Source organism: Papaver somniferum, chromosome 7 (assembly GCF_003573695.1).
Source record: "Papaver somniferum cultivar HN1 chromosome 7, ASM357369v1, whole genome shotgun sequence".
Classification (NCBI taxonomy): domain Eukaryota; kingdom Viridiplantae; phylum Streptophyta; class Magnoliopsida; order Ranunculales; family Papaveraceae; genus Papaver; species Papaver somniferum.
In genome coordinates, this window is record NC_039364.1 from 218,730,099 (window position 1) to 218,749,840 (window position 19,742).

At 36.0% G+C, this 19,742-nt stretch overlaps 1 protein-coding gene and 1 long non-coding RNA gene across 2 annotated transcripts; one reads left to right on the forward strand and one right to left on the reverse strand.

The window, feature by feature from the left end:
- Positions 1–3,850: 3,850 nt before the first annotated feature.
- Positions 3,851–4,480, reverse strand: LOC113299728. The gene is made up of 3 exons (XR_003335164.1): positions 4,428–4,480; positions 4,277–4,340; positions 3,851–3,922 (listed from the first exon to the last, which is right to left on the reverse strand). It is a non-coding gene; the product is annotated as an uncharacterized LOC113299728 (long non-coding RNA).
- Positions 4,481–4,885: 405 nt separating this feature from the next.
- LOC113295959 (probable pectinesterase 29) lies at positions 4,886–6,794 on the forward strand. Its single transcript, XM_026544285.1, has 4 exons — positions 4,886–5,108; positions 6,033–6,130; positions 6,219–6,493; positions 6,638–6,794. Exons 1-4 carry the CDS (start codon positions 4,886–4,888, stop codon positions 6,792–6,794), a joined length of 753 nt encoding a protein of 250 aa, XP_026400070.1.
- Positions 6,795–19,742: the final 12,948 nt, after the last annotated feature.

Sequence of the window (19,742 nt, forward strand, 5' to 3'; positions counted from 1 at the left end):
GTTATACGGCTATCCAACGAAATAATGAAGGTATCTCCCTAAATCTTAGCGTTTGGTCACGTTCACAAACGAGGCAAACTTTTGGTGAATGGCTGTCTTCTTTGTCGTCGGAAAGGGGAGTAGAATTCTCATCTCCTTTTTCATCACAAGTGTGGGATTTCTTTCTAAGAACTACTAATACTTGTGAAGCCGAATTGCATAGTTGGAAATGCAAGTTAGTTATCCAATTGGAAAGAAGTTGTGGCCTCTTATTCCTGCTGCCATTTGTTGGTCTATATGGGCAGCTCGAAATGCTTTAATTGCGAAATACAAAGGTATCTACTTCATATTGCTTCTCTAAAAATTTGGATTCACAAAGTAGAAAATCTATACATGGAAAAGGTTCTTTAAAAAACATATATGTTTTCAAAAAACCACCAGATTCTCCACAATGTGGAAGGACATGTCACAAGCAGTAATCTCTTTCGTTGACTCTCATCTCTCCCTGGATGAGAATAAGAACTCTTAAGGGGTATGAGGGTCTAATCATGCTCATCATATGTGGGATGTATAGGTTTTGTAACAAGGTATAAGCTTTGCTCCCTGAAACAATCTGTAATAGAACAAACCTACTTTTTGTTCTCTAAATTCATTTATTGAGCTATGTTAAGAATTGTTTTATAAGACAAAAGGTTCCATAAGCTACACTTAAGTCAGTTGATTTACTTGAACAACAGTTGACCATATATCATACATGTTAAACAACGGACAACTAGAAGCAAAGACACGAAAATTCATCTAAAATTATCAAAGATACAGATCAAGAAATGTGTATATAAGGAAGGGAACCAAACCTGATAACGGTACTTAACAGTTCAAAGCCTAAGCAGATTGCAAGTGAGGGAAAATGGTCACCAGCATCGTTTCTCTTAAGAAATATCTGTATGCATAATCAAATAGATGAAGCAAAGAGTTAATATACAATAAATCAGGGAAGCCACATATCAATCTAATTCAAAACACTTACATTATGGAAAACCAAGTATAATCAAATAGATGAAGTAAAGAGGGTTTTATATAACAAAGCAAACAAACCCAAGCAAAAGAATACAGAGAAATCCTAATTCCCACGTTCTATTTCAGTAGTATAGGGTTTTTCATAAAAATTTCAAAATCAGCTACTAATATAAAATAGAAAATCTAATTAAAACATCAACACCTTAATGAAAGCCTAATCCAAAAGAACAAATCGAAACCCAAATCAAAACACAAATTGAAAGCTTTAAACACTTACATCTTCAGATCGATTTAACTTAAATATTTCCGAAATTATTATTCGAAATTTACTACACTTATCTATTTAAGACCAGAAGAGTTCTTGAATTCTTTTCATAACTTAAGTAGGGCTGCACAACGGGTAGGGTGGGTAGGATATGGCCTATACCCGCCACCCTACCCGTTTACTGGCGGTTAAGAAAATTTTTACGCGCCATTAAACGGGTAAGCTCCTACCCAACCCATTCTCTGGCGGGTCGGGTAGGGTAGGGTGGCGGGTATAACCGTTTTTTCTCCCTTCTCCATGACTTTCTGAAGTCTGAATTTCAGACTCTGAACAAGAAAAGGGACCGTGCATGATGTGCTAGTAGACCAACGATGAATTTTGAAACAAAAGCATAACCATAAAAAATGTACAAACAAAAGTATTCTCAAGAAAAGAGTTGTATTCTTTTTGAAATAGACGATGAATCCCAACCCAATTCCATGTTCTTCACGTGACCTTGTTCTTCATATAACAGTATCATCACCAAAAGCTCTTCATATTGACCTTCTTCTTCAATCATCATCTACGATGATGGAATAATTACTAAGATCACCAAATAAATCTGCATACAAGTTATCTCTTGTTAGATTCAGTCATAATAGTGAATGATTTGATGCAAAGTTCAGTCATAATACCAACATCAAGTAATATCACAACAAGTTCTGTATCTGTTAATGTTTGAAAGACAAAATAAGAGGCTAGGAAATTGCTAAATTCTATGAGTTCGAGATAGTAACTATACTTCAAAAAAAGTACAGAAAAATAAGAAGAAGAAACTGCTCCTTTGATAGGTTTAGAACTAACATGCAACTCAGAGCACTGTATTCAGAAAAGGCAGTATATTTCAGAAAAGGCAGAAACCCAGACATGAAATAATGTTATCCTAAATCTACAAGTGCTGAATAAGCAGGACATTATCTTATAACCTTAAAATATTATGGCCAAACAAAACCATGTGCAAGCATACACAGGAATAATGACAGAGACCTAACTCTAATCATGTTCAAGTACCCTTCATCCTTTGCATATTTTTTGTTTTCTGAGTTCACATCTCTTTGCATATATCACCACTACATCCATAAAAAGACACCAAAGCTATATCTGCAACTTCACGGTTTCCTAATGAGATACATGCCAGGTAGTTCTACAACACCTAATACAATACAATGCATTTATATGCTTGAATCATCCTTTACAGTCATCAAAAGATCTGATTTAGGCACTGCGAACTGTAAAGCAATTCTGACTTCCAGCTACATGGCACTTGATTACAACAACATGATAAAATAGAAATCCTTGCACCGAAGGAGAACCAAAAAATGTTGATTAAGAGGTCTCAGTATACTTACTGATGGAAATATACATATGGTTATACTATATTGTAAGAAACTAAATTATTTTATGAGATCGCTGCAATGAGTATCAACAAACTAGGAGTGGAAAATCAAGTGTTGGGGGAGAAAAATGAGACCAACAAAATGACTAACATAACCACGACCATAGCCACATTTATAGAGAACAGCATCAATGGACCCAATCCAGCTCCATGGATTATTTAAATAATATTACAGTAGGTAAAAAATGGATCGAAAATATCTGTTTACATACTGTAATATTACCAGACATGAAGATCAAATTTCACCTCCTGATGTACGCTGCTAAGTTAATTAACCAAATACCTACTTCCCTTTCGGTGAAATCATGTTATACGGCTATCCAACGAAATAATGAAGGTATCTCCCTAAATCTTAGCGTTTGGTCACGTTCACAAACGAGGCAAACTTTTGGTGAATGGCTGTCTTCTTTGTCGTCGGAAAGGGGAGTAGAATTCTCATCTCCTTTTTCATCACAAGTGTGGGATTTCTTTCTAAGAACTACTAATACTTGTGAAGCCGAATTGCATAGTTGGAAATGCAAGTTAGTTATCCAATTGGAAAGAAGTTGTGGCCTCTTATTCCTGCTGCCATTTGTTGGTCTATATGGGCAGCTCGAAATGCTTTAATTGCGAAATACAAAGGTATCTACTTCATATTGCTTCTCTAAAAATTTGGATTCACAAAGTAGAAAATCTATACATGGAAAAGGTTCTTTAAAAAACATATATGTTTTCAAAAAACCACCAGATTCTCCACAATGTGGAAGGACATGTCACAAGCAGTAATCTCTTTCGTTGACTCTCATCTCTCCCTGGATGAGAATAAGAACTCTTAAGGGGTATGAGGGTCTAATCATGCTCATCATATGTGGGATGTATAGGTTTTGTAACAAGGTATAAGCTTTGCTCCCTGAAACAATCTGTAATAGAACAAACCTACTTTTTGTTCTCTAAATTCATTTATTGAGCTATGTTAAGAATTGTTTTATAAGACAAAAGGTTCCATAAGCTACACTTAAGTCAGTTGATTTACTTGAACAACAGTTGACCATATATCATACATGTTAAACAACGGACAACTAGAAGCAAAGACACGAAAATTCATCTAAAATTATCAAAGATACAGATCAAGAAATGTGTATATAAGGAAGGGAACCAAACCTGATAACGGTACTTAACAGTTCAAAGCCTAAGCAGATTGCAAGTGAGGGAAAATGGTCACCAGCATCGTTTCTCTTAAGAAATATCTGTATGCATAATCAAATAGATGAAGCAAAGAGTTAATACACAATAAATCAGGGCAGCCACATATCAATCTAATTCAAAACACTTACATTATGGAAAACCAAGTATAATCAAATAGATGAATCAAAGAGGGTTTTATATAACAAAGCAAACAAACTCAAGCAAAAGAATACAGAGAAATCCTAATTCCCACGTTCTATTTCAGTAGTATAGGGTTTTTCATAAAAATTTCAAAATCAGTTACTAATATAAAATAGAAAATCTAATTAACACATCAACACCTTAATGAAATCCTAATCCAAAAGAACAAATCGAAACCCAAATCAAAACACAAATTGAAAGCTTTAAACACTTACATCTTCAGATCGAAACCCCCAAAACCTCAAACTGCACTTGCAGCCTGAAACCCTAAATTCTCTTCTGCAGAGATAAGAAAGTGGATTGAGATGAGCAAAAAATAGATTCAAACAAATAACGATACACAAATCGAACACACAAATCACTTACATCTTCAGCTTCAGATCGAAACCCAGACTTCACTTCGCTACTGCAGAGACGAGGAGATGAAATGGTTCGAATGAAAAGAGAGAAATGGTTCGAATGAAACATAGATGAAATGGTTCGATAGAAAGTAAAATCCATTCAAGGGTTACTTTGTCTTTTACCCCTAATATGTTTTAAAATAACAAAAAAATAGGCAGGAGGAGAAAACAATACAAGGGTTACTTTGTCTTTTCAGTATTAGACGGGTAGGCGGGTAGGGTAGGTTAATTTCGTGCTTTACCCGTCATCCTACCCATTTAACGGCGGGTAAAAAAGTCTCTAACGGTCACCCTACCCGCCAAATAATGGGTAGGATAGGATAAGGTTACAACACTGGCGGGTAGGGTAGGATTGGCGGGTATGGATAGGGGATGTGCACCCCTAAACTTAAGTACATTGATTGATCCATTCAGTAGATTAAGATGAGGGTTTACAAGGAATCATTAACGACCAAATATTTGTATGTTTTTGTTCTTTTAACTGTGGTTTTTGGATTTGCAACGGTTTATTCGGAAACGACACTGAATGATTCTAACCAACAAAAATTATCAAAGATCATTATTGTTGATAAATCAGGGAAGTCTGATTTCTCAACTATTCAATCCGCTATTGATTCGATACCAGAAAACAATAATCAGTGGATACGTATTCAAGTCAAAAGCGGCGTTTACCGGTACTTGATTATTTTTTTACTTTTCTTGTTTCAAAACTTGATGGATAATTAATTATGCATTGTTTAACTTAATTAGTTATGATGTGCAAAGAGCAAATAGAAATTCCTTCAGAAAAACCGTTCATCGTTTTGGAAGGTGAAAGTATGAATACTACAATTATTGCATGGGGAGACCACGACCGATTAGATAGAAGTCCTACTTTTAGCTGTTATGCTGATAATTTTGTTGCTCGGCGTGTAAGCTTCTATGTGAGTATAACTCTTAATCTCTATTAAATTTGTTTTTTTTGGTAAGACTATTATTTCCTCCGTCCCAAATTAATTGAGCTAATTGGATTTAAATTTTGTCCCACAAATTAATGAGTTATCTTACTAATCAAGGAGATATTTCTAAAACTACCCTTTTAATTGATTATTGTTACTATAAGAAATATGTATAATTTGATAGCCATGTTTATATTCGTTAGTAGGTGTTTTAAAATGTTTTTCAATGGTATAAAGTTTACGAAAAATCGTGATATAGTTTTTAAGAGATAAATCATTTCAAAGTTTTACTCCTTATTATTCATAAGGATATAATTGTAAAAAATACTTAAACACACTTCCCTTTTCTCATTGCCTTAATAATTGTGCAAACTACAAATAGCTCAATTAATTTGGGACGGAGGGAGTAAGAAACAACAAATACACAGTTACACACACATATCTAGTTGTTGTTTTGCATGTAAACATTTGGAATTTGCTCATGGATGATCTATGAGTTTGTTGTGCATGCCAGAACACATACAATCATCCATTGGACTCCACTATGAATGAGAATCCTCGGAAGCAGGTTGCTGCACAAATACGAGGAAATAAGAATTCGTTCTATGAATGTGGTTTCTATGGTTTATAAGATACATTATGGGATGTAAGCGGCCTCCATTACTTCAAATCTTGCTTCATTGAAGGAGCTGTTGATTTCATATTTGGGGGTGGTCAATCTATATATGAGGTTATGTACAAACCCATACTAATTCGATAGTTAAGAACTTTTGTTTTCAGTAACTATTTGTTGATATTATATATGTTTATGTATATAGGATTGTGACATATCAGTGATCTCTGAGGGGCTAAGCGTTATGAAGAAAGATGATGCTGAAGAATTTGTGGTGGTAGGTTTCATAACTGCACAGGGAAGAGACATCCCAGAAGATCCAAGTGCATTTGTGTTTAAAGAGTGCAGAGTGTTCGGTACCGACAAAGTTTATCTTGGAAGAGCATGGATAAGTCATTCTATTGTGTTGTTTTACAAATCTAAGTTATCTGACGTTGTTATTCCTAAAGGTTGGGATTCTTGGAACTATGTTGGTCAAGAGTAAGTCAGTTAGTGCATGAAACAGATATCATATTATGTGTTTAGAGTATTTCTTATTCTTTATGGTTTCATATTATGTGTTTAGAGTGTTTCTTACTCTTTATGGTTTCATTGTCATGATTTGACAAAATGTGCATGTTTTAGGGGTAAAATAACGTACGCTGAGCATGAATGCTTTGGACAAGGATCAGACAAGTCGCAACGGTTTGATTGGATAAAAACACTAAGCCAGGCGATGGTATACAAGCTGACGAGTATAACTTTCATTGACAAAGAAGATTGGATTAAAGAACAACCTTGATTAGTAATAACTGCATTACTTCCGCCATGTAATTGTACTGACCAATATTGATTTTACCACGAGGTAGCTCTATCCAAAGGTACACTTTATATCTAACCTTAGAACGGAACGTTAGACGATGCCCATTTATAAGTTACAAAAACAAAAAAAAATTCTTTTTTTTCTTTGATTGAAGCTTAGTTAATAAATCTACCGCATTACAGTTAATTAACCACACATTACACTTTTACAATTAATTTACCGCATTACATTTGTGTGAGCAACGACTTGGTTTCCAGTTAAAACATTAGAAGAAACCATTTTGATTTTAGGGACCAAATGCACGTAGGAATGTTTTTTTTTAAATTATTTTTTTGAAGCATCCATCTCCAGAAACGTTTCAAAACAGGTTCTGTTTGCACTAATTATCAGAACAGATGGGTGTTTTTAAAATACCAAAAAATACTATCACTCAAATAGATTCTATTCAAAGACAATTTTGGTGGGGAAAGGATGGTAGCAGTACAGGCATTTATTTTATAGGATGGGATAAACTTCAAATTCCTAAAGCTCTTGGAGGTTTAGGTTTTAGAAATCTGGAAAATATTAACATTGCTTTACTGTCTAAGGTAGCTTGGAGAGATAGTAATGAAGGACACCCTCTGTTTTAAGATTCTTAAAGCTAAATATTATAAAAATGATAGTATTCTTCACCTTGATAAACTTAAAGATGATAGTTGTTGGTTATGGAGAAGCATTTATAAAGGCCTTGAAGTTGTGCAAAAACATGTTAGATGGTTAGTTAAGAGTGGTACTAGGATTAACATTTGGCTAGATGTTTGGGTTATAGGCCTTGATAGCCCACCTGTCCCAGTTGTTGGACTTTCTAGCTATGAAAATTATACTTTAGTCTGTGACCTGTTCATACCAGGTACTAGGCATTGGAATGCAGAAATAATAAATGCTCTCTTTTCACAAGAATGTGCCAACTTAATTTTAAGTATGTTTGTTCCTCCTACAGGTGAAGATACTTTGATTTGGTCTCCTGACAGAAAAGGCAAATTTTCTGTTAAAAGTGTCTATAATACTATAAGTTCTGATGTTGTGAACTCTGTTACTGCTAGCAGTGTTATCCCCTCTAGTGTTTGGAAGCATTTGTGGAAAATAAAACTTCCACATAGAGTCCAGATTTTTGTGTGGAAATGTCTAAAGCAAATTATTCCAGTTACAACTAGAATTGCAAGATACAAAACTGGTATAGACACCCATTGTTGTTTCTGTAAGGGGTCTCAGGAAAAAATGAATCATTTATTCATGGAATGTAGCTTCTCCAGATCTATCTGGTTTGTTATGAACATTAATATTGATGCTATTATTTATAACCATAGTGCTTTTGAACAATGGGTTGTTAGCTGGTTCTATTCCTCAAATACAAATTTGAATGCTACTTGCTTAACTGATGAATCTCTTGTATGCAGGTATATGTGTACAGTTTGGAAAATCTGGAAAGATAGATGTCTAATCATTTTTCAGAACAAAAAACCTAATGTGCAAACAACAATTGCAATTCATAGTACTTCTGTTAATAACCCTCTGCAGAACAGGATTTGGATGCCACTAGAAAATGGCTTTGTGAAAGTCAATATAGATAGTTCCTATACATTTACTAATAAGAGAGGAAGTATTGGACTAATCATTCGTAATTGTGCAGGGGACTGCATAGGAGCTAAAGGGAAAAGCTTCACAGAGGAGGTGGAAGAGGAATATGAGGCTGAGTATTTTGAATGCAAAGCAATGGAACTAGCAGTGGAATGGATGGAGGAACTGGGATTCACAAAGGTCATATTTGAGATGGACTGTGAAACATTGAAGGAATCTATGACTAATGAAGAACTACAAGTTCACTGGTTTAACCAGAACATTCTCCAAGTCATTAAGAATAAATTTAAAAACAATAAATTTTGGTTTTGTAGGTCTGTTAACAGGATAGGAAATAAAGTTACTCATGAGTTAGCTAAAAAAGCTAGATTGGAAGATACAAATTTTCAGTACTTAGAAAATTTTCCAGATTTCTTACTAAATCTGGTGAAAAATGATATTATGTGATTTTTCCTCTATCAATGAAATTCTTTTAGTACCAAAAAAAAAAAATCCGTCGTTAACACCGTGAGAGGCCCCAAGAGTATGTGAATCTGGAAAATGTGCAAGGACGTCCCTTGGCCAAAATTGACGGCATCAAAAGATTTTCTACTCTTAGGCTTAATTATTCAGAAAATTAGATTTGGATAAATATAATTTTCTTTTCCTAGCCCTTTATTGCCTTTCTGGGTTGGGTCCTAGGCATATTATTTGGGACCTATATGTTATTTCATCTATCTAGTAAACAAAGATAAGGGGTGTCTAAATTTGCTGAAACTACCGATTTGTCTTTTATTAAATATAACTACTACCAATTTACCCCCATTAAATTCTAATAATAAAAACAAAAAAACTTAAATCTAATTCATTTCCATCTCCATTTGAACCAATTCTTCTTTTTTTTTTTTTTTTGAAATGAAAACATCGTCGATTATCGACGATCCAAAAGCGATTAATCGTTTTTTTTTCATCCATAAAATGTTGAAACAAACACGAGTGAAGCATGCCACTAACATGAATTATCCTAACGAGATTAATCTCAAAAAATTTCAAGCGATTCAAAATAAACCGAAGAAGAAAACGGTTGAGGAAGACGAACCATCTTTGATAGCACAACAAGAGGAAGAAATGGCTTGAATCAGTTACTTTTTTCTATCAACCCAATCCTTAAATTAGGTTTGAATAACATGCAATCGAAAATTTGAAAATCAAAATTTTCTTGTTTTACCAGATCGGTTTACGTCAATGTACTTGTGAACCGGTTGCATAAGGAAATGGTTTATGTTCATGCCCACAAAGGACGATTGTCCTGCATGTGTTTTCTGGTTCGAAAATTTTGAACCAGAATCGGTCAATGTTAATGCTCACATAGCCCGATTCAGTTATGATAGGGATAACAGTTTTTCTGTAAAAAAAAATTATTAGTGTGTCCACAAAACCGATTATTAAGCCTTTAATTTCATAACTGCTTAGTCCATAACCGGAGTACATAAGCACTTATATAAACCAAATATAGTTGTGTAATGTTAGGAATCAGTCTTTATAATTTGTATCGTGTGAACCGATTTTTTGTGGCAAAAATGCCCAATTTTTTTGTATCTTTTTTTGTTAGAATCGGATTACATGAGCACTTTTATAAACCGATTTTTGATATGTAATGTTAGGAATCAGTATTTATATGTGTATTGATTAAACCGATTGTATACCATGGATTCAAAAATATACATTGAATTCCATTGTTGTTTGTCGTTTATCTCCGTATTCTCCTAGGACAACAAGGGCAAGCAACAAAGGCAAGCCGAAAAGAAATACAAGAAGAAAATTGACCTTGCTTCTTCTTTGAGTTTGGGACCTCGTTGAAAGGAAGGTCAAAATTTGGATACTTTCCACCGAAGGGGCTCGACGGGTAAACACAAAGGGATCCACATCAATGACCCACCACCTCAAACGGAGCAGCAAACACAAGAAGAATCTGATTCTGCTACACCTACTGAAGAAGAAAGTGTTGAAGAAGAAAGTGGTGGCGAAGAAGTTGATGAGGAATAAAGTGATGGAAAGGAAGTTGATGAAGAAGAAAGTGATAAGGAAGTTGGTGAGGAATAAAGTGAAAATGAAGTTAATAAAGAAGAAAGTGACCAACAACAAGAACAAGTTCAGGAACAAGTTAAGAATGATGTTAAAGATGATATTCCAAAAAAGAAGAAAGGGGACCACATGCCCGACACGCATAAGATGTTTCCTCGTGGCTCTACTGATCCCGTTTACGGGTTACCCAAAGGACAGTTGGTATGGGGGTATGAAGAGAGTTGGGTCGATGTCTTCTGTCATACCATAGTAACTACCTAAACCTAGACTCCACATCATTCATCATATGAAGACGAAGAACTACTCAAGGAACTTGTGGAACTTCATCGACAAAAGTTATGTGGAGACTTGAACTTATCTATCACTCAAAAGTCTATCTATTCTATCTCTTATCTTGAGACAAAAGTCGTATTGCTACATAGACTTCGATTATACACATTTGTTATTTTGAGCGGAGTTTATCTCGCTTATCTATTTCTCGAAATATGTGTTGGTAAGCTTTCGCTTTGGCCAAGTTCATCTTTACTCGTGACGAAAGTCATGTTGAATATTTCAATAACTTGCAAATCGCTTTGATGAAAAATAGTTTGTGAATAACAACTATATAACATCCTCTAAGAAAGTTTCAATGATTGAAATGAGAGTTTAGAACATGTAACCATCTTTGGATATAAACATAGTTTGTTCTCACATTTGTGTAAAAAGCCAAAACCGGGAACCCAAAGTATGCGTACCTGTACGCGTACTGGCGGAAAGTTCACGTCCGTGAATTTCTGCTGGAGTTTGAAAGGGAAAAACAAACTCAATCCGGTTATTTAAGTACGTGTACCCGTTCGCATACTTAGGTAGGTTACTTTCTAAAATCGGTTTGTTCATGAACTAAAACATTCATATATTAAGGAACGCAATCTTTGCAAACCGTGGCTATAGTATTCATGAATCGATTCGAGTGAATCAAACCCGATATTACTTTGATTGTGTCTTGTATACTTCTATAAGATCTAAGCATTGAGCAACTCTCTAACTAGTTCATTTGAGTCATTTGAACTAGTTATGGTGAAGATGAACAAGGTTGATATGAAAGTGCTCATATGGCTAACATTGGTTAACTATTGTTGAACCGACTAATTATACACATTTAGGTACGGTTACTCAAACCTAAATGAAGGTGCATTTCATTTGTGTATAACAATTTAAGTTCGATCTAACGGTTGAAAGATATTATATTGAATCTAATCAGGTTTTCATCTAACGGTGAATATTGAATGCTTTGTTACCAAGGTAACTTAGATTCCAAAATCTGATTTGAAGACTATATAAAGGAGAACTCTAGCAACTGGGAAAAAACCTAATCCCCACACCTCCTGTGTGATACTAGTTGTATAAGCTAGAGTCGATTCTCCTTTAACCTTGGGTTTTTCCTAAACCCTGTAGGTTAACGACTTGAAGACTTCATTGGGATTGTGAAGCCAGACCCAACTATTTTCTCCGTAGTTGCGTGATCTGATCTTGTTGTTTCTATCATGTTGATTACAATCGTAATATTGGCTTGAGATTTATATCACGGATAGGCAAGATAGAAAAGTAGTCACAAACACCTTCGTCTCATCGTTTGTGATTCCACAATATCTTGTTTCGTTAATTGATTAAGATTATTGTGAGGTGATTGATAACACTAAGCTGTTCTTCGGGAATATAAGTCCGGGTTATCAATTAGTTCTTGTTCACCTTGATTTATCAAAAGACGGAACAAAACTCGTAGGTATTTCTGTGGGAGACATATTTATCTATTCCTATAGACTTTTCTGTGTGAGACAGATTTGTTTATCAAATCTTCGACTTTGGGTCGTAGCAACTCTTAGTTGTGGGTGAGATCATCTAAGGGAATCAAGTGCGTAGTATCCTGCTGGGATCAGAGACGTAAGGAACGCAACCGTACCTTGAATCAGTGTGAAATTGATTGGGGTTCAACTAGAGTCCAGACCGAAGTTAGCTTGTAGTAGGCTAGTGTCTGTAGTGGCTTAATACAGTGTGGTGTTCAATCTGGACTAGGTCCCGGGATTTTTCCTGCATTTGCGGTTTCCTCGTTAACAAAACTTCTGGTATCCATGTTATTTCTTTTCCGCATAATATTTTGTTATATAATTGAAATATCACAGGTTGTGCGTTGAATCGATCAATTGGTAAATCCAACCTTCGGTTGTTGATTGAAAATTTATGGATCCTTGAACATTGGTCTTTGGTATCATTTAAGTTATCTCTCTTACATTCAATCGGGCTCGCAAATTTATTTGTTTGATTGTGGATTGAATTGAGAGATTGAGATATAACTCTTTGATATATTTTTCTTAAGATTGAGTCTGACTGTCTAGTTGATTCTCTTGAAATTACAATGGAGTTAGTCCATACAGATTGCTAAGCGAAATATTGGGTGAGGTTGTTAGACCCCCGTTTTTCACTAATCATAAAAGGTAAAAATTGTGAAGCACAAAGACTACGTGCAAGAGCTTGAGCGGGACAAGATTTATGTGTTCACCAAGAATGTGTTCCAATGGGATGAGGAGATGACCAAGTTAGAGATGCTAGTAGGTACAAAAAATCAGAGGATATTCCCTCTCGCGAGCTTAAGGTACCACTTCATGGGAACAAAGAAGCTTTGTGTGCTGAGGGAAAAGAGGTGACCAAGGAATGTATATATCCAATGCATATGTTTTCTAGATCCTGTGATCTGTTATCTTCCCCGATGTTTCCGGTGCCTGTGTAAGTGCCAACTTTATTCAGCTATTACAACCATTTGAAAAGATTCATGAATACTCTTGGGGCTCTGCCATCCTTGCACACTCGTTGAACGAGTTGAGAAAGGATTCTAGGGTTCGAAGGAATCAAACCAGAGGGAATATGGCTCTTGTGCAGGCGTTGATGTATTTGCACTTCCCAACATTTGCTAAAAGGGATTTTGTGAACAAGCAATGGGACGATAAGTGTTTTGGATACAAGTACAACTTCAACGGTAAGCCGAAGTCCCAAGATGAGGAATATCTAAAGTGGAGACGCCAGTTGGACAACTTGGCGACGAAAGATGTTGTCTTTTACCCTTACAAGGAAGTTTTGACTAAAGGAAAGATGATTGGGTGCACCGAGCAAAAACGTTATTTTGGGCATTTATTTTGCCCAAGAGGATATGTAATGTACAAATCGACGATAGTCGCAAGACAATGCAAATACTACAAAAAATCCCAGAGGAACACAAGAAGTTTACAATCGATGAGGCCAAATTCGAGTATGTTGATAATGATATTGAGGTTGTTCATGGTCCTTTACCAGCATCTGAATACTGGGAAGAGAGAAGGTACAACAAACATGATATGGATGGCCATTTGAAAAAAGATGATGAGGCAATTCCAGGTTACATGTTATGGTACCTTAACGTTTCGCATATTCGAGTGATACGAGTAAATGAAAGGCCCCGGATACAGGACAAAGATACAATTCTCGAATACCTGGTGCGTATTGTTTCTCAATTATGGTTTTAGTATCATTTGTTGAATGTTTGTTGTTTAAAATGGAAACAGAGAAGACAAATCGGGCACTTGATAACCCAAGCAATGCTATGTATTAGGGAAGGGGAAGATTTTAAGGCCAATGAAAAATTCATTGATGAATTGAACAGTCACGAAGATGTGGATGCGGGTGCAAATTTTGGGGAAGCTGTGGTGGAGAACATAAAGAAAAAAAAAAGAGAAAAGTTATTCAGAACATGTACTCTCAAGGTGAATCGAGCAACGCCCAACATGATGTCGGCGAAGAAAGACCTGCTAAACGACGACGAGGTGGTCGTGGTACTGGACGTGGACGTGGTCGTGGTGGTATTGTTGATGAATGAACGGTTTCTTTGTTTTCCAAACTTATGTGTTTAATTATGGATAATCATGGAGTCAAAACTTGTCTTAAACTTATTGTCGAATTATGTTTGGTTATGTTCTCTAGTTTATGAGTGACTGAATCTGGTTTGTTTTGAAAATTGTTTGTGTTTTCCTAAGATGCGAAAAAAGAACCAACTACAATGTGTATGCAAAAAATACAGGATTCTGACAGTTTTTTTAATTAGAATCGGTTTACGTTTACCTATACAAAATCTGATTCTGCTATTTCTCCAGGGGTACAATATCAGAATTGGGTTTTAGGGGTGCACCACATAGACTGATTATGGGAAGTTCATTCATTGGTTTTATAAGTGTTAAGAATCAGTTTATATGGATATTTTTAAAGACCAATCCTGAAAAAACAAAAAACCCAGAGTTTTGACAACCTTCAGAATCGGTCTATGTGGGCATTCCATTTAATCCGATTCTAGTAAGGAAAAGTGTCACTTTTTTTGTATATTTTTTTTTGACAAGAATCAGATTATATATGCATTATTAAAAACCGATTGTGGCGAGGCAGTTTTATATGATTTTTCTATGCCAAAATTGTTCTATGTAGATATTCCTAAAAACAGATTGCATGGATTGATTTCGAAAAGAATAGTCGTTGATACTTTATCTATATAGAGACAACCTCTTTGAGTCACTCCCACATCACACACTAAGCCTGAAAAATGAAAAGGTATCCGGAAGAAGATATGCAGCTCGTGAAATCGTTCATCCTCGCCTTTTACGAACGTCCCAACGAACTATATTCAATGTTTTGGAAGAGGGTGAAAGAGTTCTATTATGAGCGCACCACGAATTCAAAAAATCGTAAATGGAGAGACTTAGCTTTTCGATTCACTTACATAAAAATTGCAATGCGAGAGTATGTTAAAGTAAGAAGAATGGTGTACGAACATCATCCACAATTTCCTCTAAGTGAGAAAGTGAGTAATCCGATATTTTTATACCCATGTCATCGTTTAACGTTTGCATATTAATGTGTAATTCATTTAATTGAAGCTGGAACGATTCAACGGCCTATGGATAATTCATAATGGGGGAAAAAAGTTCATTGACTACAAGGAATACGTGGTGTTGTACCGTCGTTCTCGATGTATTGATGTGCGAGATTCAAGAATTCACATACTGAATTGCCCTATATATGTAATGCGTTAATTTCCTAAACTATGTAATGAATATTTTGTTTCTAAAAATATGGTATGATCGGTTTATGTGGACATTTATGAACTCCATTTCTTACAATTGGTTTATGTCTACATTGACGAAAACCGATTCCGGGTTTTCTTCGTCAATTGAAAAAACTCAACCCAGAATTGTTCTACTACTGCACTAACATCAACCGTTTTTGGTGAATTATACAAGACACAATCAAAGTAATATCGGGTTTGATTCACTCGAATCGATTCATGAATACTATAGCCACGGTTTGCAAAGATTGCGTTCCTTAATATATGAATGTTTTAGTTCATGAACAAACCGATTTTAGAAAGTAACCTACCTAAGTATGCGAACGGGTACGCGTACTTAAATAACCGGATTGAGTTTGTTTTTCCCTTTCAAACTCCAGCAGAAATTCACGGACGTGAACTTTCCGCCAGTACGCGTACAGGTACGCATACTTTGGGTTCCCGGTTTTGGCTTTTTACACAAATGTGAGAACAAACTATGTTTATATCCAAAGATGGTTACATGTTCTAAACTCTCATTTCAATCATTGAAACTTTCTTAGAGGATGTTATATAGTTGTTATTCACAAACTATTTTTCATCAAAGCGATTTGCAAGTTATTGAAATATTCAACATGACTTTCGTCACGAGTAAAGATGAACTTGGCCAAAGCGAAAGCTTACCAACACATATTTCGAGAAATAGATAAGCGAGATAAACTCCGCTCAAAATAACAAATGTGTATAATCGAAGTCTATGTAGCAATACGACTTTTGTCTCAAGATAAGAGATAGAATAGATAGACTTTTGAGTGATAGATAAGTTCAAGTCTCCACATAACTTTTGTCGATGAAGTTCCACAAGTTCCTTGAGTAGTTCTTCGTCTTCATATGATGAATGCTGTGGAGTCTAGAGCTCAACTACACTTACTATCCTAGTCCGAATAGATAAGCTCTGAGTGATTGAAATTGCTCAATTGAGAGTAGTTGCTCAATTGATGAGTTGATGATCTCGTGTTGTCAATGAGACGTGAGATTGATGACACTGATGATGATTCAATCATGATTCCAAGACTTATTTATATTGCTGGAATTGTAGACATCATGATTCCATGAAGTGTGGCAGTTGATGGAATCAAGGAGTGGAGAAGTGGAGATCGCGTTGGAAACCAGTTGCTCAACGTGTGGAGACTTGGTCGATTTTCCCCCCACTACCTCGTGAATTCCTTCAACTGATTTCACGACTTGCTCACATTCCATCGTGTGTTTGAACACACGTGTCGTAGACCGCCAGACCAAAACCCTTAGTGATATCCCCCCAAAGTGACACGATTGACGTCTCGTGGTTTGTTAGTCAATTGATGACTTCGTGGTTTGATGGGACGATGAGTCCATGTAGTTGCTGAGTGTCGAATATGATGTTCTGAAACTCATGAATTGAACATGTCATGAGACATAGGTATAGTTCTTACGATGAAGTGAGCAAGTATTGCTCATTCGGTGGATCGTTTAATATTGATTGTTGAACCAATATTCCTTGGTTTGAACAAATATTTATCATCTGAGCAAGTGTTGCTCATGTGATGAATTGTTGAATATTTGATCGTCTGAGCATGTGTTGCTCGTCTGATGGATTATTGGCAGCGTACCAAAAATATTAATTAGAATACTGGTCGTTGAACCGAGCATAATTAATAAAATTAATGACCATGAGGTCGTCGTAAAATTATTAAGGTTAGAATCTGGAATGATGATCCTTGGATTCAGAAACCCTAATTTGATCAATTGATGATCAATTCATGGTTCGTCAGAATTTCAACCATGGGACGAAGGAGGGAGCGACTACATGGGACCGTGGATCAACCATGTAGTGTCCATATGCTCACGTGAGCAAATACGAAGAACTCCTGAAGAGTTGACGATTTGTTGGTGGAAGAATGATTAAATGCTGGCTTAATCATTTATTCAAAAATGCTCGTCTGAACCTTAGGTGAGAAAACCTAATTAATTATGACGAGGCGAGGGACCGACCATGGAGTCATGAAACCGGCCCTGGGTTGTCCCGTGACCGCCTGACGATCACTTCATGAAAATCCAAAGTGTTTGGGAGAGTTTTGGACCTAATACGAGCAATTGTGCAAATTAGGTCAAAACTGTGAAAATTGATGGGACCGGCTTCCGTGAGCCAAAGAGCCAATCTTGGTCGGTCAAGATAGCGTGCTCGTGTCCCCAAGGCGTCCGCGTCTCAGTCCTGAGAATTTTGATATTTTCTGACGTGCAATTGAGCATCCATTCGAGAAAATATGCCAAAATTAGGGTTTCGACGAAACTGAGGAAAACACTATGAGATGATGAAAAATAATTATAAAATAAGGAATGAGGAGGTGTGGGACCGTCGTGATCAAGGCATGGTCGGCCGGTCGTGACCACGGTCCCGTGGTGCCTTTTCCTTAATTTTATAATATTTTGATGATTTTATGAAAAATTCATGAATTTTGAGAAATTTGATGAATTTAGGGAGTTTCCATGAATTGAAGGAGTTTTCATGAGTTCAAGGAAGCAAAAATATTAAAATATTATAAACAAGGGCGTGTGGGACCGTGGAAGGCATGGCCGGCCGGCTAGGGCCCGGTCCCACGAGTTTCCTATTTTTTAATATTTTTAAGTATTTTGATGATTTGAGGGAATTTTTCCTAATTTGAAAGAAACACCATGAAATCAAGGAATTTGATGGATTCAAGGAAAACTAATAATAATAAAATAATAAAACAAAGGGGCGTGTGGGACTGGCTAGGGCATGGCCGGCCGGCCAAGGCCCGGTCCCACAAGTTTTCATAATTTATTTTATTTTATTATTATTTGATGATTTGTGCAAAAATACCATGAAATCAAGGAGTTTTTTCATGAAATTAGAGAAATAATAATAATAATAAAATAATAAGGAACCGTGGGGTGTGGGGCCGGTTGGGACCAAGGCATGGCTGGTTGGCCAATGGTCACTCCCCACACTCCTTTCCTTAATTTTATATTATTTTTTATGGATTTATGGAAGTACCATGAAACCGAGGAGTTTCCTCGAGACGAAGGAAATTTGATAAAATGAGAGAATTTTCATCAAATCATGAAAAATAATAAAAATGCATTAAAAATATAAAACTGGTGTGGGATTGACCACGACACGGTCGGTTGGTCGTGTGTCCGTGCTCCCAGCACCCTGGTCAATATTTTTAATTATTTATTATTTTCTTCTCTATTTTGCATAGGTTCATCGTTTCGTTGTATTTTTGAAATACTCGTTCGTGCGGTGAATTTTAGTGTATCGTCGTTGGATACACCTTCACCATTTGAATCGGGGCTTACTTAGAGGTAGCTCAGACCCCCGGTTGTTGATTATTTATTACTAATTGTGGAATCTATTGGAGAATAATTCACAAACTGAGTAATAAAATGTTTATTATTAATTCATAGGATCAGCTGAGGATTCAACTACGAATTCAGAATAATAAAGTGAGCATTACCATTCCATGGGATCGTAGATTCGACCATAGAATCGGAGTAATTAAGATTTCTCTATTACCATTTATGAGACCAGTTGTGGATTCGATCATGAAATCGGAGTAATGAGATAATATAGTAATTGTTATTCTATGAGATCAAGTCGTGGATTCGATCATAGAATCAGAACAATTGTTATTTCCATTCCAGGGGAACAGTCGTGGATTCGACCATGGAATAAGAGCAAATGTAATTAGGAATAATTAACTTTGTGGCTCTATACTAGCAGAGCAAGCTGTCTAGGAGCATTAATTATCCCGATATGAGCTTGTCGGTAAGTCATATCCTTTATATAGTCAGGGTAAACTCGTTGTTTGTTCCTGAAGACGTTATCACTCTATACTAGCAGAGCAAGCTGTCTAGGAGCCGTCCATCACGTGATGCTATATAGAAATAATCACTGAAAGTATTCAGTATTCATGAGGTATGTCGTTGTCCAGTTGTGAGACTACATATTGGTGTGGAATGGAAAACACACAAAAACTCTTGCAAGTATACAAGGTCAAGTTTTATAATATAGGAATAAGAAAGGGATCAGTCCACAGGGAGTAGGAGTGCTTAAAAGTTTAACCTAAGCTGTCAATGAAGGAAGC

Coding starts and splice junctions, on each gene's coding strand:
- LOC113295959 (XM_026544285.1), top strand. CDS start 4,886: ATGAGGGTTTACAAGGAATCATTAACGACCAAATATTTGTATGTTTTT. Junction 6,131..6,218: donor GTGGTCAATCTATATATGAG/GTTATGTACAAA, acceptor TTATGTATATAG/GATTGTGACATATCAGTGAT. Junction 6,494..6,637: donor TGGAACTATGTTGGTCAAGA/GTAAGTCAGTTA, acceptor TGCATGTTTTAG/GGGTAAAATAACGTACGCTG.